Source organism: Ochotona princeps, chromosome 10 (genome assembly GCF_030435755.1).
Source record: "Ochotona princeps isolate mOchPri1 chromosome 10, mOchPri1.hap1, whole genome shotgun sequence".
Lineage (NCBI taxonomy): Eukaryota > Metazoa > Chordata > Mammalia > Lagomorpha > Ochotonidae > Ochotona > Ochotona princeps.
The window spans coordinates 2357350-2380791 of record NC_080841.1 but is presented as its reverse complement, the minus strand read 5'-3'; the positions used below and the strand labels follow the sequence as shown (position 1 = coordinate 2380791).

The window sequence follows — 23442 nt, the reverse complement described above, 5'->3', positions numbered from 1 at the left end:
TGCAGAGTGAAGGGGAGACAGAGAGGCTTTCCATCCGCCTTTCCATCCGCCAGCTCACTCCCACAGTGTCTACAGCAGCCAGAGCCAAGCTCATCTGATCTACAACGGGAGCTGGAGCCTCCTCTGGCTTTCCCCATGGGCGCCTGTAGAATCACACACATATCCAGCCCTATAAATAATTTTGAAATACTTACAAAGTAACAGCTATCCTGAACCTTACAGCATGGCCTTCGGGAGGGAAAAAGGCCAGACCTCATTGTTCCTTTTACCTGAACAGCACAGAGCTGACAGGGAGGTGGCCCAGCCTGGGACAAGGAAGGACCTGACCTGACGCCCATCTGCTAAGGACACAGATTGTATCACCACGAAGAGACGGCTGCACTAGCAGTTCCGCCAATCTTACCAAGTTCATAACTACTGCCAGGCCCTAATAACACAGATGCCCTCATTGTGGAAGTTTGGTTGGCAGAGACAAAGCAATGAATGACCTGGAGGAGCAGCAGACCTCTTACCTGCAGATACGTCCACCTGCTAAGAAACAAACACAATGCTACCTTTAAAAATACTAGTTTTCAAAGATTAAAGCATAGTTGTTTTCTTCCTTTAAAGCAAACTTATTATTTTACATCATAATCAATACTAACCGAACATGCCAAAACCTCAAATTGATGGTTTCCAACTAACTCAAGTTTTACTGACAGATCTGAAATTATCCAATATTTCTTTAACAACCTAATCACAAGTTCACTCTGAATCACAACTACTCCTCCTGTGGGGGAAGGACTGGTTATGCAAAGAAAAATGAGAAATTAGAAAAAGGACCTAAAGTTGCTACACTCACATTTTACTAACATTAATGCATATTAAAAAGTAACCTAAACATTCCGCTGAAAGTTTCAAGAATGATAAACACCTGCACTTACCATGTGTACACATTTACAAATAATTGCTTTTAGTTTATGTGAGGGAGAAGATAGAAAGGACTGCCATTCAATGGTTTACTTCCCACGTGCCCCGACCATCGAGGCTGGGCCAAGCTGAAGCCAGTCCTCTGACACTCGGCCAGCACCTCTGAGTGTCAGTCCTCTGACACTCGGCCTGAGTCGAGGAGCTGTCCCGCTGCTCCCTAGGTGGACCCAGGAGCCAGAGCCAGGATCCAACCCAAGCCCCTACCACCAAGACACAAGCTTCTAAATGCCTGCTCCCAAATTATTCTATCACACCTCCTAAATGTTTTCAGATTATTACTGCCTAGACATTTATACTATGTTTTCAGATCATGCTCTCAAAATAATAAAAACAAAACACAGTTCTCCAAATGAAGTGATGGCCAGGGGAAAAGAATGTGTTACTCGGTTAGATGGAGCACAAATCTATAGTCTGCAAACAATCAGGCACAGTAGCCTAGTGACTAAAATCCTCGCCTTGCACGCACCAGGATCCCATATGGGGGCACCAGTTCGTCTCCTGGCTGCTCCACTTCCCATCCAACTCTCTGTTCGTGGCCCGGGAAAGCGGCTGAGGGCGGCCCAAAGACTTGGGTCCCTGCACCCATGTGGGAGAACTGGAAGAAGCTCCTGGTTCCTAGTTTCTAGCTTTGGATCAGCTTAGCTCTGGCCATTGCGGCCACTTGGGGAGTGAACCAGCAGATGGAAAATCTTTCTGTCTCTTCCCTCTGTAAATCTGACTTTCCAAAAAAAAAAAAAAATCTTGATCTAAGTTTGGAACTGCTCAGTTTTAGCTTAGTGTCCCAATTACACGTCAAAGTCATGAATAGAAAGGCAAGCAAGGAGGAAGCTACCTGGTAAACAGTGTCTGACAGCTCGACCCTTAACCTTAAAGACATACGAGCATACTTCTACCTACTTACGCAGGAGCTTGTTTTATGAAGATCTTTAAGGCTGGAAAAAACCCTGAAGTATCTTAAGTTTTGGTACAACTTCATGGTAAAGCACTATTTACCTATATAGATTAACTGGGTACGTTTCTAAATGCCTCAATTAACATTTTGAAGTGTCAAACAGAATTAGTTAAAGGAAATCTAAAGTGACAGTATTTAAATCAGACCTAATAAGGTTTTAAAATAACATGATATAATTACCTGTATTTGGTTCTTCTGCAATTTCCAAATCTTCTGCTTTAATCGTATGATCTAGCATCTCCATAAAGTGGTCCCTGATTTCCTCAGCTGGCTCATCACCAAATTTATAATCACAGAGCATGACAGCACACCCAGGAATTGGGACAAAAACTCGGTGAGGGAGGATGTGGAATTCTTTTTCAGAACCTAAAAAGAAAGGGAAAATTACTGACATTTAGACAGGTTTGTCACTAGCATCAGTGAATACACAGTTTAGAAGTGGATGAAAGTCTCATTGAAATGAAGCTTAGGACATGTGCTGACTGGCGTGGCACAATGCTGCTGCACCCAAACTCCACAGCCTTTGCAGGACACCCAGAGGCGAGTCTCACAGAACTGAGAATCCCTGACTTCAGAGAGCGACGCACTGTCCTGCCACACAGAACTCGACAGAGAATTCTGCTCCTGTTCTAGACAGCGCTGCCCTTCTTGTTTAACTTTCTGAGTACTGTGGCTTTTACAGCCAACTCTTCCCTTCTTGAACAAGGTCTAGAGGTCAGTGAGCGGCTGGCCGGCACCAGGAAAGGAACATTTGTGTCAAGGCTCAGTGCTGACTTCTGCTCCATCATTATTTTGTTTACTTTTCTCTTGTATATTTATAATATCTCCTCAAAATCAAGTTCTAAGTCACTTTAGCAAAAAGGATCTAAATCTAAATAACCAGTAGGCTTCATTCTGTGAATACTTAGGAACTGGACACACAGCACACTAGTTCACATCAACACCGCTTAACTCAGAGCTGAAACTCCTGGGCAGCCACAGACACATACTCTGAGACCTGTGTTAGCAACAGGCAACATTGGAAAGCCACCAATACAAAGATTAAGAAAATAGAGTTTGTTTTCATTTGCCAAGAACCTACTGTAGCTTCCTGTGTTTACAAACACTGGCAGAAATGGCCATGACACACACAGCTCACTGACACAGCTTCCCTTCCATCCTGTTCTCTGCTCTGCATATGAGACAAGGAGATTAACTTCACTCCCTGACCAGCCTGCCTCCTGGCTGCAGAATTACGTTACTACAACTTGTACTACAGTACACAAATTGTTCAGACTCAAACTAATATTCTGAGCCAGTCACTTGCAACAGATACAGTTCTATAATGCATGTAGAATTGGCATAAAAAAATTTAAAGCCGTTTCAAACAAAATCAACTCAGTTTATATACGAAAGGACAACATGATACGAAACCAAATATTAAAGAACTGGTTGTTACAGATTTCAAATATTCATTGAAAAAACAGTAGAACTTAATATTCTCAAATTAAAAAATTAAATTAGCTATTTAGTATTCAAAACAATCCAATTTCCTACTTGAAGTTAAAAATTGAGAGGAGGATCTTTTTGGAAAAACACATCTCAAATAGTATTCTATGGACTTCCTAACAGGGAATTTCTAAAATATTCCAGAGAAAAGAATTTTCAATCTAAGCTAATGTGGCAGGAATTGCGTTTCTGTTAGCTAAAATGAGAATCCTGGTTCCCACTCGGTAAGAGTGGGCGGTAACAGGGCTGACATCTGCACGGCGCAGTGGTGCCCAGAGCCAACCCACGCAAAGAGGATCACAAATGTACGTCTCGGGAGGAGTGGGAAGTGGACTGGGAAGCAGCGAGCAGCAGGTAAGAGATTTCACACCCAGTGACGTCAACCTCCCAAGTGAGGCAGGACCGACTGGCTTGCAGTAAGTGACAAAGGTCGGACACACATGCTAAGGCCAAGTCATACCTTAGGGTTACTGGTGAATTAAGGGGGTGCAGTTTCAAAAGCAGTCATTATTGTAATTTTCTTTTCAGGTAAAAACCACAATATTTTCAATACAAATTTCTCATATGGCATAAATTATGCTCCCAAAAAGATGGAATAGTGTATTAAAGGATAAGAACTGATGACTTTGCCTTTTTAAAATCTAATGAACTCTGCTACAGTGACAGCCGAGAGGTATATAAACCGTTATGGCTTACACAGATCTATTATAAAATGGCTCCCACTAATAAATAACTGCTTTATGGTTAAATTTTTTTTTAAAAAAGTTGATAGATACTACCACATTTTCTTTAAATTGTCATCACAATTTACTAATTCTCAGTGGAAATTCATTCAGAATTAATATTTTAAAAATCCTTCCTGGAATTATTAAATGTTAAGAGATTTGCAATAATCTGTTGTTTCAACAATTTTAGGGCTGGTAAGCAACTGAAAATTTTGACTCAATAATAAAAGCAAAGGATAATCTTGTTTTAAAAAAGAGGTACGGAACTAGAAAATATGACAGAGCCATTATATCTTGAAACCCAATTACTGTATCATCATGCAAAGACAAGTACTTCTGTTATACTCATAACTTTTTTTCCTGGAATTTCATTCAAAAGCAGATCCTCAAATAGTATTTCACAACGATCAACAACTGTGTTCAAAATATCTCTCTTCACTGCCTGGGGAAAAATAGAAACAATCATAAAACACAAGAATAAATAAAACACTTCAGATTTATAGTACTTAGTTGCCAAAAAGACAAATGTGTGTTCCAATATAATGTGATTGTGGCCACCAAATAACTGGTATTGCATTCACTGTGCTTAATCACTCAGGTGATTTTTCTGACAAGTTTGCCCAAACATTGTCTACTACTAAATTAAAACCAAGCAAACGAATAAAATTTCACATTTAAACAAGTAATGTTTTTTTCCATAATAGGAAATGTATGATAAAAACGTCAATCATCATTTTGAAATCTATGTATTACAAAGATTACAGAATACTACCCTAATAAGTTCCTGTGAATATTTTCATTATTTAAAAAATTTAAATTTTTGCAAAAGAAGTGATTACAAATGTGTCGGCACGTCCCGGTTGAGGAGCACCTAGGCTAGGCCCTCATTCCCAAGACCAGTTGTGCTCTTTCGTACCTGCACAGCATCCTTAACCTTGGGTTTACTGCTGTGAAGGAAAGCTCTGCACCTCACCGCCCCCTTCAGGTTCACGGAGCCACTGCAGATCTGGACTGTGGCTGTGGATCTGTGGTCAGGACTCAAGAGCTGAAAGACAACACTGCTTCAGTGCCAACAGCCAACAACTGACTGTAGGAGACACCCAAACACCAGATGAGCCAGCTCTGGACAAGAATTACGACGAAGCCCAGTATTTGAAATATCCTCCATAAACTATTCAAATGCTTCCAAACAGTTCGTTATAAGTCATACATTTACTATTCTTCTTACTATTGTTATACTCTGGGTTTGTTCTATCCATTTCAAAGGCAGAGTCCATCTGTTTACTTCCCAAGTGGCCTTGACGGCCAGAGCTGGGCCAGGCAGAAGCCAGGAGCTTCTTCCAGGTCAGCCACAGCATCTGGATCATTCCCTGCTGCCTTTCCAGCACATTAGCAGGGCACCAGACCTAACTAGAGCAGCCGGAACCGGCACCTAGGTGGGATACCAGAGCTACAGGAGACAGCTTAACGCATCACGTCACAATGCCAGTCACTGGATGCAGACTAAAAAATCAAACATGGCTAATTCTAAATTTTTGTTACTAACATAAATATCTAAACACTGATGTCTATTCATAACTAAAAATACATCATTTGAAGATTAGTCAGATAAGTACTATCTAGATGAATGAGAGCACTTTAAAAAGTTAATGGAAAATGAAATCAAAAGATAATCTTATCTTAGTACAAAATCATCTTGAAATCCCTGCACAGCATTTTTTTTTTTTTTGCGTAGTCAGCATGGTAGCAAGTTCAATGAAGAGAAATGAGGAAGAAAGTAACCCTAACAGCTCAGGTGGGCATCTCAGGAACTGAGAGCCAGCGTTTTCATGACACAGACGTTCCACAAACCTTCTGAAGATCCCTGCATACATGGATTTCAAAAGTTTTTATACTAAAATCATCACCTTTTAATTCCACTGTCCATGAGCTTTTAAAGTCTCCTTGTAAGAAGATACGCCCCCAAAGAACTGGAATACAAGGTAGTATTTGGGGAACACAAGCGTACACTCACACTTATTTACACACATCCAACTCACAACGCTCATGCACTCATCTCAAAGTCAACAAGGAACTGTGGAAACATGCCAGTGACTAGAAGCAGCCACTTGTCAGCTCACATTTCACCTCCTTCGGGCGACGAAACGTTAGTGCCTGCTTGGTGTTCAGGCACTATAGACTAAATGTTTAAGCTTATCATCCTTCTGAGTGCCAAACAGAGGATACAGAAACGTTCATGTACCACTGGAGAGGCTGACACTGGGATGCAAGGGGTTAATGGCACCCCCCGGGAGTGCAGGGTGGAGTTCCAGCTGCTCCCTGTCCAACCCAGTGCCTTGTTAATGTGCCTGTGAAAGTAGCTGAAGATGGCTCAAGTGCTTGGACCCTGCTATCCATGTGGAAGACCCAGATGCAATTCCAGGCTCCTGGGTGCAGAATGGCCTCAGCCTGACTGTTCCAGACATTTGCGGAGTGCACAGTGGATAGAAGATCTGTTCTGTCTCTTTAACTGCCTTTTAAGTAAATAAATAATTCTTCAAATAACTGATGTACAGTCACAATGGAAACAAACTATAACAGTTTAATTATGGTGATTAAAAAATACACATTAAACAATACACAAAACAGGACATGGTAAGAAAATAATTTAAGAACATGTGGAGTAAGTCAACTTATAATAGAGTAAGTTCTGAAGAATAAAAAGCAAATCCCACACACAGGAAGAAACACAGAGAGGATTTGAATAGGCTACTGCTGACAGCACCAACAGTCAGCGCCTGAGGCAAGTCTCCAGGGCTAGTATTTCTTTTTTCTGAATATCAAGGACTTGCTGGTAAAAACGCGTCACAGTTCAAACAGCGGTGAGGCCCAGATCCACTACAAGTGTGTGTCATCAGCGCAAGCAGCAAGGCGACAAGGCTCACCCAGGACACAGTGCAGATCACTGACAAGCAACAGAGTGGGTATTCTCTCACACGCTCCACCAGCCTTGACTACAGAAACAACGACTATATGATTTACAATATCTAACATTTACAGTACATAGTAAGAATAAACTCATGAGAAAATTGAATGAAGTACAGGGGGAGGCAGGGGTTGCAGGCATGTGGCAGTTAGGACACTACTGGGATGCTCATACCCCACACTTGGTGCCTGGGTTTGAGTCCCGGCGCCACTTGCAATTCTAGCCTGGCAGTCAGCAGTGAGGACTCAGTCACAGGGTGGCTGCCACCCACATGGGAGACTTGGGCTGAGCTCCCGGCTCCTGGCTCCTGGCTTCGGATCGGCTCAGTTCCAGCCGCTGTGGCTGCTTGGGGACGTGAATCCGTGTCAAAAGACCTTTCTCTGTTTCTCCTTCTCTCTACAAATCTGTCTTTCCAATAAAAATAAATAAATCTTCAGGAAGAAAAAGAACTGCTATTCACTTGTTATTAAAATTTTAATAGACATGAGGTAAAAGATACAAAAAGCTTTCCTTAGATTTTCTTGGAAATAATTTTCTAGTAACTGGGGATGGTACAGTCTCTTGTACCTCTAAAACATTTTAGTCTCTAATTGCAAGCAGAAAAAAGAAACAATTTCTTTGTGGTTATTCGAAGAAACACTATATTTTAAAAATGCCATCTTCAAATATTTACCAACTGTGTTAGCACTCTGACATCAAAAGAATGGCCAGATCCCGGAGCATTTCCTCTGGGTGACTTTTTCTGAAGAAACACAAAAGTTAAAAAACAAGGCTGTTATAATTTAAAAGACAGTTTAGAAACAACCCTACATATACTGAATAAACTAATAGAAAAATAAGCCACAACTTACTTTGGTTTAGTCTTTTACATGGATCTCTTACTTTACAAGTGTATGCTGTTAACAACCTGTATGTCCTTGGTGGACCAAACCCACACCACACTGGAACTCTTAACCCTGTCGTCTCTGCTGGCTTTCCTGCTGCCAGAGCAGAGCCCACACAGCCTGGAAGGTCTGAAATACGCACTGCTTCATCCTAGGGGGATTCTAACCCCAGCCCCTGTCCTGCTCCCGGCCCGAGGCCGCAGTGGAAGCCTAAGCCCACTCCAGCCCTGCTCCCGACCTGAGGCCGCCCTGGAAGCTTCGGCTGCCACTCCTGCTGGACAGCCGCTGCGCAAGCACAGCGGTAACCGCTGACTTAAGTTAGCAGCACACAGCACGGGGATGAGCTGGCATTCACAGACAACGTGACATCCTTACTTCAAGTTGCAGCACCCCAGTTAAATCAGAACAAAATCTTCTCCCAGAATTAAATCTTTTCTTTTCGGAGAAAAACATTTGCTCTTTAAAGACTTTAGGAACGCTAAGTCAGTGAAATCTGTTCTCACAAAGGCAATCACTAAAAAGAAGTCTTCCTTAAGAACAAATAACTGCAAAAAGTTATTTTCTATTAATTCACCTGTCCCTCCAACAGGTCACAGTCTTCACCCTTCACTTGTCCGTTGATCAAATACACTCCATTTTCTATTTGCTTGGCCCAGCGTGTGAGTCCATTCTTAAAAGAAACACAACAAGGAAAGCTTTCGGACATGAAGCCATCACAATTAAACTCCTCAGTCTACTCTTTCCCATCTGATACACTGAAATATGAATATTTCCTAAGTACCACTAATGCCGTGCTTAAATCCACACTTCCAAATTCCAACAGGGTAGCCCCAGCGGAGGGCCTTCTCTCACGCATCAGTAGTTTTCCTGTTGTGCGTGCCAAACCAGCATTTATCTCAAAGACTCAGGACACGGGTCAGCCACATGATTACAGTGAAATAAAATCCAATACAGCCATCATGTTAAAAACAAAGGCAAGAGGACAAAAACAGCTACCAACAGGCTTATGAAGTAGTACACCAGGCTGTGGCACAAAAATAAAGTACCAAGAGAAAGCCAGAAGACAAAACAACATGGCTTCACACATTGCTACATTTTGCACATGTAAATAAATACTTGCTAAGTGATTATTGTGTTAAATATATTGTTAGTATATGACCTCCAAAAAATTCATAATTTGGATATCATAGCAAGTTGGTCATATAACATCATTAGAGAGAGGATATAATCTCTGAGGAGCACAACCACAGTCAGAGATCTCCCACTGAAGAAACCACTGGACTGGATACCCTGGTGTTTTTCTCCAGAGAGTAGCTGGCAGAGGTGGTCGAGAGCGGGATGTGAATATTGATGTGCACAGTTCCCTCCAAGCAAAGCCAGGACGCGGAGAGTCCATTTTGATACTTCCAATCTGCCGGCCTCGCGGAACTCTGCAGCAGCGGAGAAGGGAGAAAAACGTAACACGTGATGCCACTCAGGTAAAACGCATGGATCAATGAAACAGTGAGGACTAACATCACATCCAAGCTGGTATCCCACGTTCGGCCCAATTCCTTGACCCCTGGGCTGCAGATCAGAACTGAGTTAAAGGCCACATGAGGTTCTGTCTGTTAGAGGCAACCAAAATGTTAAAAGATCTAAATATTAGAATGATTTGAGTAAGTCAGAAGCAACTTGAATTTAAAGTAAAAAGGAGAAGTTTTTACAAATAACTTGGGCCCCACCCCCAGGCTTAGGCTGTAAGGGTCAGTGGGTCCCTGCAGGCCCTGGTAAGAGTAAGAGCAAGGAGCCCTTGTCCCCCACACGCAGGCTCAGGATGTAAAGGTCAGTGGCCTTGATAAGGGTAAAAACGAATAGCCCCATGCCCTGTATGTCACAGATATGTTACCTATTGCTTTGCATCTGTAACCCTTAGCTTAGAATAGTTTTTGTCTTGTCATGATGAACAGGGACTTGAGGCATTCCGCAGGCCTTCAGTCTTGCCTGTATTTGATTGGAATGTTTCATATTTGCTTAAAAATGATTGGAGTGTTTTTCGTGGGCGCGGGCTTTGCTGTAACGGCCAAACTGGCCTATAAGAATCTGGCTTGTCCCTGGCTCGGGGTCTTGCTTCATCCACCGGTCCTTCGTGTCCGTGTGAGGAGCTCCACCCTGGCCAGCCAGCTCAATAAACTCTGCTTGCTGACTGCAATCCAACGGTGGGACGATTTTGGACTCTAACACTGTCCTCCTCGACACAGCCAGGAACTCAGGCAAGCCCCCTTCCGCCACCCCAGCAGTAGGCAGGGGAAGGGGAGAACGCTGCAGGAACAGGCCCGACACATCCTGTAGGCTGCTAGTCTGCACCTGGAAGCTTCCACAGTGCCAGTTCTGAAGATTCTGACACGAAGCAGGTGATTACTATGCCACCCCCAGGGTCAGACATGGGTTCTGTGCCAGCTGCGCCCACAGGATTGTGGGGACACCTTCACAAAATGTTAACATAGGTTCCGCTGCGAACAAGCAGCTTGTCTCACCAGGCACTGCAACCGCCACTTTCGCTCTCACTCTCCCACACACAAAACCAAAGAAAAGCACAGCAAAAGCAGCTTCACAAAAAGTTTCAACTTAAAAAAAAACCACATTTCAAAATAAAAACAGCGAAGTGGCCGAAGACACCAATAAGGAACGACAGTACTGAAAGCTATTACAGCAAATTTGACTTTGAACTTAAAAATACATAAACACAGATACGTTCTCCAGGAGTCATGTTTCTTACCTTTGGATCATGGACATCGTAGGTTCGACAAACTAATCTTCGCTAATTAAGGACAGAAATGAACAAAAAAGGAACAATTTCTGATAATCAACAGAATATACATCAAAATATAAATGTATGTGTCTAAGAGTTCCCACAAAATCCTAGCTTTAGAAACCTCAAGATAAACACATATGTAGATGTATAATTACATTTGTGCATTCACACAAATATAAATAGTTCTCACCATACTGCTTGACAACCATATCCTGCTGTTTACAAATCCTGCTGATTGTAACAAATAGAAACAAAAGCACACGTGAACCTTTCCTTAAATATGCAACCTCCAAACCAAAGCACTGTGCTATCTCAGGAGGGGTCAGGCTCCAACACACTGACCAGGCAGAAAGGCTTAAAGACTAACATTCTCCCTACACCTCCTGCAGGAGCGACCGCTTTCTGAGTTTTGTCTCTGACAGTCTTGAATTACTGGGCCCTTGGCCGTGTCGCTCCTCGGTAAGGCTGCACAGGCCAGGCACAGAGCTAAGGGGCCCTGTCAATGGCCACGAGACACAGGAAGAGCGCCAAAAACCTGATTGCCCGGATGTCCCACACCTTCAAGCACAGCACACCTGTGAGTGAAGGTGAATAATTTAGCATAAAACATGATTTTTGCCTAAGCTGTCAGCTGAAATTTCTCTCTCCGGGACACCTTTAGTGCTTGGAAGATTCAATACAGGGTTGAGAAAGAATTCAGAATCCTGAGTTGGTTGTTTTCTCTCAACTTTTTATAACCCCGGAACATAACAGCCAAAACATTACTACTTTTCATCACTGGCAGTTTTAATTACATGTTAGTTATAACACGCAGTCTACGTTTAAGCAACGACTTGAACCCCGAGGGCACATCCTCTCGGTAACACACAGACACCTGAACAAAAGATACTTTTTGGAAGCACAGCACAAGTGCAGGGCCACCCGCTCGGAGACCTCCTCCTCCGTGAAGCGCCACAGCCTCTTCCTGCTCACAGACTTCTCCACAGCAAACAGCAGCTGAACAAGAGAAAAACATACAACTGAGTGCAAAAATGGGGGGAAAAAAAAAAACAAATTAAAAATAAAAAACCAAGATGTGAATGTAGAAAAAGGCAAGTATGATGTCCCTAAGCTCCTGTCTGGCCATAAAACACAACACTGGGCTTTGCATACAGAAACATAACCCACAGTCACAAATGACTAGCTGGACACAAAAAGTCAACTTGAACAACTAGCACTTACATGCAAGTTCAATGAAGATATTCATCAAAAGGAACTGTCACAAACTAATTTATTTGCAGCAAATCAGACCACAGGAAGCGATTTCCAGGGCTGAGGCCCCAGGCAGAAGGAAGCAGGTCTGTTTTCTCTCAGGGAAGATGGACAGAAGGAAAGTTATGCTCCTTCACGCAGGGGTGGCTACAAGCTCGGGCACAGGGCTCAGAGCCACATCTGGGAAGAGCCGCCAACGGGACGAAGCCCACAGTGAGCTAACTGCCTTGTAGGGTGTGCAGGCCTCGCCCTGGAAGCAGGCCATCTCCCCACAGCAAACACCACCTTGGCGAGGGCCAGGTGCCTCTGAGGCTTCGGGAGCCATAAGCCTTAGTGAGTCATGAGGGAGCATTAGCAGGTGAGAGAACAAGTGATTTTATGACAAAAACAAAGCCTGTCAGTCATTCAGCAGTTTTCATTTAAATGCCTCAAAGGACTTCATAGGTGCAGGCAGACAAAAGACATAACCATGTAAGTTACAAGTAAAAAAGTCCCAGTAGTGAAAAAATACACTTCCGATATGGGGGGGCAGGCATTTTGAGCCCCATCTCCTGGGGTGTAACGTCCCTTCAAAGGGCGCAGACATGACACTGACTAGATTCTGCCCGAAAACAGCTCCTGCACCTTCGCAGTTATTTTTGGATTGATGACTCAATTTTCTGGTGAAAATACACATATTTAGACTATCTGAGATACTCAAGTACCCGGATATGAAAAGCTACACAAAGTAATCACAGCACACAAACCACCTAGTGCACACTAACCCAACACGGATCACTGCATAGTCACAGAATCAACTAGACACGTACAATCCTGACGTTACTAAGGAGCTCTAGTGTGTTAAACTTACTCTGCGCAGGGTATGTTGAAAATCGTTTGTCAGCTCTACAGTTGTGATAATAAACACTCCGAGAACTAACAGCCCTCCTGGCAGCATTCTGGACACCTGGAAACAGAAACAAATCTTAGCTGACATGAGCACTCAGTGTTCTCGGCGATTCTGAAAAACTGGACACAGAGCAGCAACAAGCTCCTGGTTGCTGACGACACGCACAGCACGAAGACGGGGCTCTGCCTGGACACTCAGGTTAAAATACTGAGCAGCCAGTGTTCCCGGAATGGCTGTCGTGTGGATGCGATCTTCCCAGACTCTCCTTTTCACCTTAGATCCACTTCATCTTCTAGAATTTTTTCCACAGCTATCCATTATCAGCTAATAAACCAAAAGTTTAATCTTAGCCTGATGTTCCAGCATCCCAGGAGTTCTGAGCGCAGAGGCTCATGAGCTACGACCTTGCCGCAAGTATTCAGGGAGCATCAAGGACACACTGCTCTCCGGGCACCTCCTCGCGCATGCCTTGTGGCGGGCTGGTCTTCCCTGCACGCCCCTGGCTCCCAGGCTCGGCTTCAGCAGCTGCCGTCCCGCAGAGCTCTGGCTTCGCCCTGGGCCTTACCGCACAATCCTGCAGGGTACCCAGCCGTGACCTCACCCACTGGTCAGGGAGCTCCTTGAGGGAACAAGTTTTTTTTTTCTAACATTTTATTTCACAGGTAGATTTACAGAGAGGAGGAGAGAGAAAATAATCTTCCATGCATTGATTCATTCTCCCAAGTGGCCACAATGTCTGGAGCTGAGCTGAGGCCAGCAGCCAAGGGTTTCTTCCAGGTTTTCCACATGGGTTCAGAGCCATCCTGCACTGCAGGCAGAGGGTTATTCTGTCACACCACCATGGTGGCCTCAAGACAATTCTTAACCACCTTGCATCCTTAATGGACTCTAGCTTGGAAATTTATTGCTCCCTATGGTTGTGGTTTACCTAAAAATGTAAAACTAGATACAGAAATGGCATTTATATCATATTCAGGTTTTCTTCATATCAAAATAAGACTGGAATGGGCCCTGCCCTCTCCACTGCTCTTTCCAGTAAACAAATGAATGTTAAATAACCAAATCAGATCGACTAAAAATCCTCCTAAGTCTGTCATGTTCCCAGGACTATACTGTCAGCACAAACCCCGTGTGGTGGAGAGCGAGCCAAGGAAGCAGTGCACGTTGGCAAGGTGTGGGCTGCGCGGCTCAGCACTGCCGCAGCTGCTGCCTCACTGCACTTGGCTGCGTCTGGACCCTCCGTACGCAGCCCAGATGCCCCGGCTGGCTCCTGCATGCTTACTGTGTAAGTAAATGCTACAGGTAAGTCTTAGAACATCACACATCATGGTCTAATCCTGCAATATGTGCATTATATCTGAAGATGCTTTGATCTCATAAGCTCTATTTGCTACAGTAACACATATTGGATAATTTTTTTTTGCAAAAGGGGAAATTCATTTTTCAAAATCACAAGCACATAAAATGAACCATTTGTTTGTGAAAGTAAAAAAATTCACAGTCCCCCACTCGGAGGGGGGGTGTGTGTGTGTGTGTGCGTAAATGAATATATGTGTATTGTGACGTATTTTTATTTATATATATCATAAAGAAATCTATACACATACATTATACATGTGAACATATAGATCATAAACAAATTAATAGTGGATCAAAAGCAGAGTAAAAAAGTAACTTCTAAACTACTAACAGATCCCTGTTTTCCTTGGAAGGTTGTATTACGTGTTCCATGGACTTGTCTTAGATTCCCCACTGTCATCCCACAAGCACACGCGTGCACAAACACACACACACACACACCCGTGTTAAAGATTTAAAGTTGATCCAAAAAAGGAGCAACTCTTTTTATTTCTCTGGCATTTTCTCTATCAGATGCTACAATCCATTCAATTCTTTTGGAATCAGATGTACTGTCCTGTGCACCTCCTCGCCACCTGCTCCGACTGGACATTTCTCCTTCTACCTCGTCATGAAATCTGGATTCTCTTTCACATTTCAGTCACTAAATTTCGACCCATTCCAGAATGATTTGGCAATGAGGTTACGGCTAAGTAATGGTTTGCTCATTCCTCCAGTATTTGGGGCTCTCATAAACCACGATATAAGGTACTGGTCACTCAGGACAGCCGCAACTCGGGCCTCATAAGCTCCCAACACCCAGTGTGGACCGCCTTCATCTCCATAACTACACACTTCCTGCTTTGTCTCCTGCCTCTATGCCCTCCACGCTCGTGGAACCAAAACACCCACATTCCTTTTTAACTCCTGGCAAACTACCAAACGCAGATCTGCAGTGTGGCACACGCCTCAGGACTGCTCCCACAGCCATCCACCAGCCAGGCCCCGAGGTCCGGGCCTGGGAGCAGCCTCCCACACCCGTGACCTCCGCCGTGCTCGGTGTGTTGTCCCTGCCGTCCCACAAGCCCTGCTCGCTCTCACCTCAGCGCCGTCAGTGGAGCCGCCAGCAAGGCGGCCACAGCAGGCCTCATCACTCCCGCACTGCAGCCACAGCAGGCTGCTCCCTCTGCCTCACTGCTTCCAGTCAGCTCTGAAAAGCCCTTCTTTTTGGCTAAAATGTAAACTCTCCGAGGACATTTATACAAGAACTTCACCATCAATTATATTACCAATAGTGTAACTTTCAAGAAAACTTGGAAACAAGCCAAAAATGGTGGCATGAGGTTTAAATCTGTTTAAATCTGTTACGCTAATGGTGGACAGATGTTAACAATGAGGTTAGGCAGGGCAGCTCAGCGCAGGGCTGCCCTGGCAGATCCCAGCCCTGCCCCTTGCTCAAGCCAAAAAATTCTATTTAAATTAGACGCAGATAAACAGAAAACAAGGCCGGAAGTGAAACAGTGTAGAAAACAGCTCTATTTCTGATGTACTCAATTCTGAAAACTTGAAAAGAGTGTTCTGAAATTCTGGCCTAGTTAATCTGAGAACAGAGCGCATCTTTTAGAACTGAAATACACAGGAACTTAACTACACAATGAGGCAAAGCAGATGACCTGGTTGGCATGTTCCGCGGCCCATTCTTCATCCAGCTGAGCTTTGGGGTGCTCAAGGTTCTCCTGCTGCTCCTCTTTGGGTGGCGTCCTTGCGGCAAGGATCACATAATCCTTTTGGGGGGAACACTTCGGAACAAATCATAAAAGCTTGTGAGAAAGGTATCTTCCTGTGAAGTCGAGTAGCTTAGCACTTACACAAAACGGAGCAATAGCTTTAGCACACGTTACGATGCAATCTGCAGAGAAACTAATTTTCACAGATAGCTTTATACTATTTCCCTCATATGTTGTTTATCTTTTAAGATGTTTAACATCAGGTTCTTTCTTTTTTTTTTTTTAAGATTTATTTTATTTTTATTACAAAGTCAGATACACTGAGAGGAGAGACAGAGAGGAAGTGGAGCTGCCGGGATTAGAATCAGCGGCCATATGGGATCAAGGCGAGGACCTTAGCCACTAGGCCACGCCGCCAAGCCCCAACATCAGGTTCTTGTTTGGGCATCCTCAATGTAAACCTTACCGTGGCCCTTAACAATGCTTTACTAGATGAGTGAATAAACTGCATTAATTAAAACAATATGGTTAGCAAATTTTCTAAATAAACATTCTGGATGTTTATCAATTACGAAATCTCAGCAAAACAAAGCAACAAATGATCCTGAGTTTCCTGCTGAAAGTGAATTGAGAAGCAGGGAGCCTGCACAAATGCATGTACTAAATAACACAGGGAGTCAAGTGACACCACAGTCCACGTTCTTAACTTAGTATTCTCTTTTAATTAAGAGAGAGAGAGAGAGACTGCCAAGGGAAGGTGAGGAAGACTCTCATCCCTGGTTGCCTCCCCAAGTGCCTGTACCAGCAGGGGCCGGGGTAAGGGCCAGGGTAAGGGCCAGGGCGGGTCAGGGCCAGGGTGGGTCTGGGGCTGGGGTCAGGGTTCCCACCCACTTGCAATACCACCTGCTGTCTCCTGGGTATACTTTAGCAGGAAACAGGAACTGGAAGCTGGGGCCAGGTGTGAAACCCAGGCACTCCTGATGTAGCACGTAGCACCTCAACTGCTAGGCCACATACCTGCTTTTATGCTCCTCAATGTTTTAGCTATTAAATGGTACCTACACGTAGGAGGCTTAAAGATAAACGGAGGGCAAGGTTGGGGAGGACATCCGACAGCCCGGTTTTAGCACACTGAAAGTTTCCAACAGAGTAGAAACAAGGCTGAAGCTGCTGGTTAGCTTGGTGTCACACAACCAGAGGCTCACCCTACTACCATCTTGTGGGCAGAGCACAAAGGAACACACTGCTCCAACAGTAAGTGCCAGAAAGCCAAGCTCAGAGGAACAAGAAAAGGAAGCAGACGCTGACTAAAAAGGCTCTCCCTCTCTCCTAACATAGGTAACTCTGAAAGAAAAACACCACAGGGAGAAGGGTCAGGCAAGCTTGGCGGGGGGGTGGACAGAGCACAGAGCGGAGCCCTGGAACAAGAAAAGCATGTTGAATGCTGCAAGGCATGACAGGGGCCAGAGACTGGCGGAAGGCTGACTAGAGACAACGGCTCTGCACCTGCCATGGCAGCAGGCGTGGGGGAGAGGCCTTCTCACTGAACTGCACCTCACCCATCACACCTTTCTCTTAAGGCCCGTTCCTTCCAACTTTTCAAACAAAGGGGAAAAAATAGAATATAAAAGATTGATTTAGGGGCCCGGCATGGTAGCCTAGCAGCTAAAGTCCTTGCTTTGCACATGCCGGAATCCCATATGGGTGCCAGTTCTGATCCCGGAGGCCCAGCTTCCCATCCAGCTCCCTGCCTGTGGCCTGGGAAAGCAGCGGAGGACGACCCAAAGCCTTGGGACCCGGCACCCACGTGGGAGACCATGAAGAGGATCCTGGGCCCTGGCTTCAGTCTGGCCTAGCCCTGGGTGCTGCAGCCATTGTGGAGTGAATAGCAAATGGAAGATCTCTCTCTTTCTAGAATTCTGCCTACCAAATAAATAAAATCAAACTTAAAGAACTGACTCCCAGTGCTTCCCTATGATAATGACACAACCGTGGTCGCTACAAGTCTGAGACCCCGCGAGACAAGCTAGAATGGAAATAAGAGCCGGCTGAGAGCTGGACAATGAGGATCTAACAAGAGTGGCCATCAATGCAGAAAGGGAGCTAAGACCCAAGAACTGTGGTTCAAAAAATGTCTGAAACCCATGCATAATTCTTCCTACAATATGCATTTCCCATGAGTTTTTTTGACCCCCCTTGGTGAAGATTTAGAACAGAATGCAAAGCATGCAGACAGAGTGTCCGTCACCTGGTCAGTGAGGACTCCAATCTGAACTCCCACATCACACACAACATGGTCAGACTGGGCCTGGGTGTGTCCCACTTCCTCCTGTGTCTCCCCAAAGATGTGCTTCTCCCGTGTCTCCAGCTTGCCATCCCGAGTCCCCTGGTGAGCGCTGGCTCTCAGCCTTAGGGCACTCACTTCACGAGTGAGCGTACCCGATACATACCTGACCCACTAAAAGCCCAGACACAAAGGCCTTTCCTTGGAGACTAATGTTGGAAAGATACTGGCCGACAGTCTCCTCCACAATGTAGGTTCTTCCCATCGTGGACACGTAATCCTTCCGCCTCCTAAGTCACAAACACACACAAACAGCACTGTTAGGTAAAAACACAATGTTCAACATGAGTAGTGTAGCAAGATATTCCACTTATACAAAGGTGTCCTTCCACGCAGCACTCCAATGTGGTTCCAGCCCTTTCCACAGTGCTGAGGAACAGCTCCCAGGACTGCTGAGACCAAAGCTCTCTGTCATCCCTGGGAAGTGGAGGGCCACTGAACCTCCATCAGCGCAGTGCCTTTGTTCCGGAGAGGTGCTCCCGCGTTCCCCGTGACACTCCTCGCTGGGCGGCCAGGGCCACATTTCACAACGGGCAAAAGGAATTTCTGACGCGTTTACTGGGAAGCAGAGAATTGATCCCTGCACTCAATAAGCCTATACCAAAGAAGCACCATTTGCTATAAAGGATGCCAGGTGGGGCGAGAGCCACGCTGCACCTCTGCCCTTGGGCAGCCTAAGTGGTACGGACACACGATTACAACAGCAGCCACATCTACGCAGAGATTACTGAAAGCCCTTCACGTGCACCAGCTAACAGCCACGTGAATGCCACCACGATCTTAATCTTAGAGATGAACAAAGTGAAATAGAGAAATGCTGGTTAACTAATTGGCCACCTGACAAAGGCAGGACTCAAACTCAGGTGGCTGGCGTCAAGGGAGCAGTTGCAACCATCACTAACAGTGGCTTATTCTGCTCTCTCTCCCCGCGGATGGAGACCTGCACAGTCCCCGGACTGCCTTGCTGCCCCTCTGAGCCCAGCTTCTGCAGCCTCAACTCCGAGGTTCACTGAGCGCAGAAGTGGGCAGCAATCAACGCGGGATGGTGTCAAGTTCTCACGCAGTGCCGAAGACAGAAATGTAAAAAGAGGACACTCAAACTTCCAAGAGCATGGAGGCCACAGCAGTTTACAAGTGAATCATTCGGTCTCTGCCAGGGCCACAGAGACCAGGGCTGGTGCAGCCTGAGCAGCGCAGGGCACCGCCCTGGGGCGGGAACAGGTTCCAGCTCAGGCCCGTGAAGTGCTCTGTTCCTAGATCGCCAGAGCGCGTCCCTGCACCTCAGCGCTCCCCGACTTTCGTCCTAGCTCCTTCCCGCCAGCAGCACGGCCATCACGCCTGCTTGCTTAAGCCTGCTTGCTTTCCGCAAGAGGAAGCCGACAGCCGTGTAAAGGCCTCCATTCAGCTCAAGGCCCTCAAGGGGCACTGCCCCTCCACTCCGTCTTGGTATTCCGTGTCTTTTCCTTCTGCTGCGACTCTTGCAGGCCAGGGACTACAAAGCTGTGACACCTGACTTCCTCACTTCTCCCAGGTCACACCTGCTGGCCATCCCAGTAGGGTCACCAAATCTGGCCGAATGTCAGTGACACAGGAAGACAGGCATATGAGGAGGGTGGGGGACACCTGCCATCTGCTGGTTCCCTCCCCAGCGGCCTCAGGCGGCTTCTCCGGAGGCTCCCACATGGTGACGGGGACCCAAGCCCCCAGGCCACGTCCCACTAGCGGGCAGGAAGGGCAGCGGGGACTTGAGCCAGCGTCCACCCCGGAGGCCCCGTGGGCGACGTGTCAGTGCTGCAGGCGCTGGGATCTGAGCCCCCGCCCGCGGCCCCGGGTTGCGAACCCCGGAGTCCCAGCAGCTGTGAAAGCCCAGGGCTGGTCCACACCTGCCAGCGGACGTCTCCTCAGAGACCTCGCTAACTCAGACGAAGCAGGAAGGGGGAGCAGCGAGGCCCGGCAGCCGGGGCGGCCCGGCGCGCTCAGGAGAACGCACCGAGGCTATCACGCGGCGCCACAAGCCACGCCGACCGACTTCGCCCCCGGGGCCGCGGCTCGCGTCCACGAGCGGCCTCTCCAGGGGCCAGCTGCCTCGGCCGCCGCGTCCACGGGCTGTGAGCTCATCAGAAAGCGACCTCGGCGCACGGCCCACGCCGACCCCGGGCCCACGCGGCGCAAGCTGATGACGCACACGCCTCGCTCCCCTCCCTTCCGCCCGGCCGTGGCCGCCATTAGGAGCGTGGCGGTAGCCCGTCAACGGCCCGCGGGCCCTTCCGGGACCGATGCCCTCCGGTGGTTTGGTGTCTAGAAGCCGTCCGAGAGGACGTCCCCCGGCCGGCCGGGGCTCCGACGGTAAGGACGCCGTGCTCTTCCGGGGCGGGACGCGGGCCCTGGCGTCGCCGCGCGGACAGCGAGCCGAGGAGGCGGAACGGGCGACGCGGGCCGGCGTTGGCGGGAGGAACGCGAAGAGAGAGACACTGCGGGCTGGGCGCGGGCGGAAGGCGGAAGCGGGCGTGCGCGAGGCGGGTGTCCCAGGGTGCCCCGCTGCCGGCGGCTGCGTGCGCAGCTCAGGGCGTCCGCGCCGCTGCCGAGCGCTCTCTTCCCCAGGGTCCCGGCGCGCCAGCCCGCGGCGCACGGAGCAGGCGGCCGCGTCCGGAGGGGCCGGAGGGGCCGGCGAGGCCGGCGGAGCCAGCGGAGCCAGCGGGGCAGGCGAGGCCAGCGGGGCAGGCGGGCCGTCGGCGCTGCGCTCGGCCGCCATGGCGGCGGTGCTGCAGCAGGTCCTGGAGCGCGCCGAGCTCAGCAAGCTGCCCAAGGCCGTGCAGGGCAAGCTGGAGAAGTTCCTGGCCGACCAGCAGTCCGAGATCGACGGGCTCAAGGGGCGGCACGAGAAGTTCAAGGTGGAGAGCGGTGAGTGCGCCGAGCTCGGCGCCCGCGGCCTGCGTGGAGGTGGCCGCGCGTGCCCCGTCTTCCTGGGGACTTGGGGGGCCGTGGGCACTGGACGGCGAGGTTGGCCGCGCGCGCCCCGTCCTCCTGGGGACTTGGGGGGCCGTGGACACCTGGACGGCGAGGTTGGCCGCGCGCGCCCCGTCCTCCTGGGGACTTGGGGGGCCGTGGGCACCTGGACGGTGAGGTTGGCTGCGCGCGCCCCGTCCTCCTGGGGACTTGGGGGGCCGTGGGCACCTGGACGGCGAGGTTGGCTGTGCATGCCCCGTCCTCCTGGGGACTTGGGGGGCCGTGGGCACCTGGACGGCGAGGTTGGCTGCGCGCGCCCCGTCCTCCTGGGGACTTGGGGGGCCGTGGGCACCTGGGCCGCTGCCGCCCGGCCGACACCGCCTGACCTGGGACAAGCGGCGGCCGTGGTGTTTTATTTGCATCCGCTCGGTAAAAGTTTTGATGCTTCCAACATTCCAAGGTTTCTCAAACCAAAGCCGTTTTCAATCTGAACCGTGCTCTTGTCCGAATGATTTTCTTTTCTAGTCTCGAAAAAGCTTCTTGCCTGGCACTTGCCTGCCGGTGTGGAGCGGTTCACCTGTAAGCTGCTTTGAGCCCTTGTATTTTTGGGTGAGCGAGCCTGTTGGATAAGCTCTTGTGCGTTCTCGCTCTCGACCCGGTTTCCCTACTCTGGGACCGGATTCCAGTGCAACAGCTAGAGTCAGGGTGGGGACGGCAGGGGCCTCCCGGGGCAGTGCCCGCTCGTGTCCGTGGCGGTGACCTCTTGCTTGCGTTCCGCAGAACAACAGTACTTCGAGGTAGAGAAGAGGCTGTCCCACAGCCAGGAGCGGCTGGTGAATGAATCTCGCGCGTGCCAGGGCTTGCGGGCCGAGCTGGAGAAGCTGCGTGAGTATGCTTGCCCTACTTCTGGAGGGTGGCCTGTGGGGTCTGGGTGAAGAATGCCAGCTAGCTCAGCTTCAGCCGCTTGGAGGGCGGGACATTTCATTTGAGTTATGTCCTGCCCGGGGAGCCAGGTGCCTTGAGCCATACCTGCTCTGTCCAGCTTCCTGTCCCTGCGGGAGGCCTGCCTGGGATGCTGGGCTCCTGACCTGGCCCAGCCCGAGGCCCTGGAGGTTTGAGTAATGAGCCAGTGACTGGAAGATCCCTTATCTCCCCCACCCCCCTTACTCTGCCTTTCAAGTAGATAGATCAGTTTAAAAATGTTTTGAACAGTTTTCCATTTGTAGATCATAAATGTCTGTGTAACATAGCTAGACCCGCGTGTCCCTCTACTCACGTGACTTGGCGTATCAAGTGAGGTGATATTTGTTAGCATTTTATAAAAAGTGTAAAGTATTGTGCACTTCAAAGCGCGCTTGGAGACGGTTAAAGTTTTGTCCTATAGTACTGTCTGTGCACAGTTCAGTTCAGATCTTGGGGTAGCAGTTGGGTGAAAAACGTCCATTGTGAGTTCTAAGCTGATGTGTGTGTGTTGTGAAACTGTGCTTATCCAGACAATCAGGTGAAGGTCCTAACGGAGCAGAACAGAGAGCTTCAGAGCGCTCAGGACCGCACCAGCGCCGTGCAGGTGGGTTGTCGCTAGGAGGCACTGTGTGCAGTTTCTTCCTTGGGTCTTTGGTGGTTTGGTGAGAGACTGGGCATTCCTTTATTATCTCCTGTGTACTCAGGCCAGGCCCGGCGTTGCTGCGCGTAGTGTAGTCCACATGGGCAGCAGGAAGGGTGGCAGGTAGACCGTGGGCACCGGGGCTGCTGACCCACTCATGCAGCAAGTTGGGTCACTGGTGATTCCTTTAGACTTCTGCTATATACTATGTGTATGTTTAATTCTTGTTTGACTTAAGGTTTAAAAATAGCAATATCTTCAGATCTCTAAAAAGTAAGTTCTGTTTCCAAAAGCTGCCTAGCAGCAGGAAGCTGTATAATGCGCTTGGCAACAGCCTTGTGGGAGGTGAGGCTCCTGCAGGTGAGAGCCTGCTCTGGACAGACATCTGGACAGTCGTCTCCACATCAGTGTGTTTCTGGTACCTTGCACTTGACTTGGTTGTTGTTAAGATCTCTTGATTGATCTGAAACAGAGAAACGTCCCCTGCACTGGGTCACCCCTGGAAGGGACAGACTCCTGGATGTCAGCTGTAGAAGTTTTAGATTATTGCACCAAAAGTTTAAGCTT

General features: G+C 48.0%; 2 protein-coding genes across 5 annotated transcripts in view; one reads left to right on the top strand and one right to left on the bottom strand.

Annotated features, from left to right (window-relative positions):
* The window catches only part of ODR4 (odr-4 GPCR localization factor homolog), a 33372-nt gene extending 12801 nt beyond the window's left edge, over positions 1 to 20571 (bottom strand). Inside the window, exons 1-12 of one of the 3 annotated variants that reach the window (XR_009246131.1) lie at positions 20317 to 20571; positions 18433 to 18556; positions 15929 to 16054; positions 12879 to 12974; positions 11667 to 11773; positions 10742 to 10778; positions 9273 to 9413; positions 8558 to 8653; positions 7773 to 7841; positions 5051 to 5179; positions 4487 to 4576; positions 2102 to 2287 (exon numbers count right to left, since the gene is read on the bottom strand). Coding sequence is in view for 1 of the 3 variants with exons in the window: in XM_058668955.1 (XP_058524938.1) it covers positions 2102 to 2287; positions 4480 to 4576; positions 5051 to 5179; positions 7773 to 7841; positions 8558 to 8653; positions 9273 to 9413; positions 10742 to 10778; positions 11667 to 11773; positions 12879 to 12974; positions 15929 to 16054; positions 18433 to 18531 (1183 nt within the window). In the remaining 2 variants the exon portion in view is untranslated. The other 2 variants (XR_009246132.1, XM_058668955.1) reach the window with 2 other exon arrangements.
* Positions 20572 to 20854: 283 nt separating this feature from the next.
* TPR (translocated promoter region, nuclear basket protein) overlaps positions 20855 to 23442 on the top strand; it is a 50447-nt gene continuing 47859 nt past the window's right edge. For both annotated transcript variants that reach the window (XM_058668948.1, XM_058668947.1), the window contains exons 1-3: positions 20855 to 21227; positions 22053 to 22157; positions 22766 to 22839. In XM_058668948.1, the coding sequence (XP_058524931.1) occupies positions 21077 to 21227; positions 22053 to 22157; positions 22766 to 22839 (330 nt within the window). In that variant the 5' untranslated portion in view covers positions 20855 to 21076. The remainder of the gene's footprint in view (positions 21228 to 22052; positions 22158 to 22765; positions 22840 to 23442) is intronic.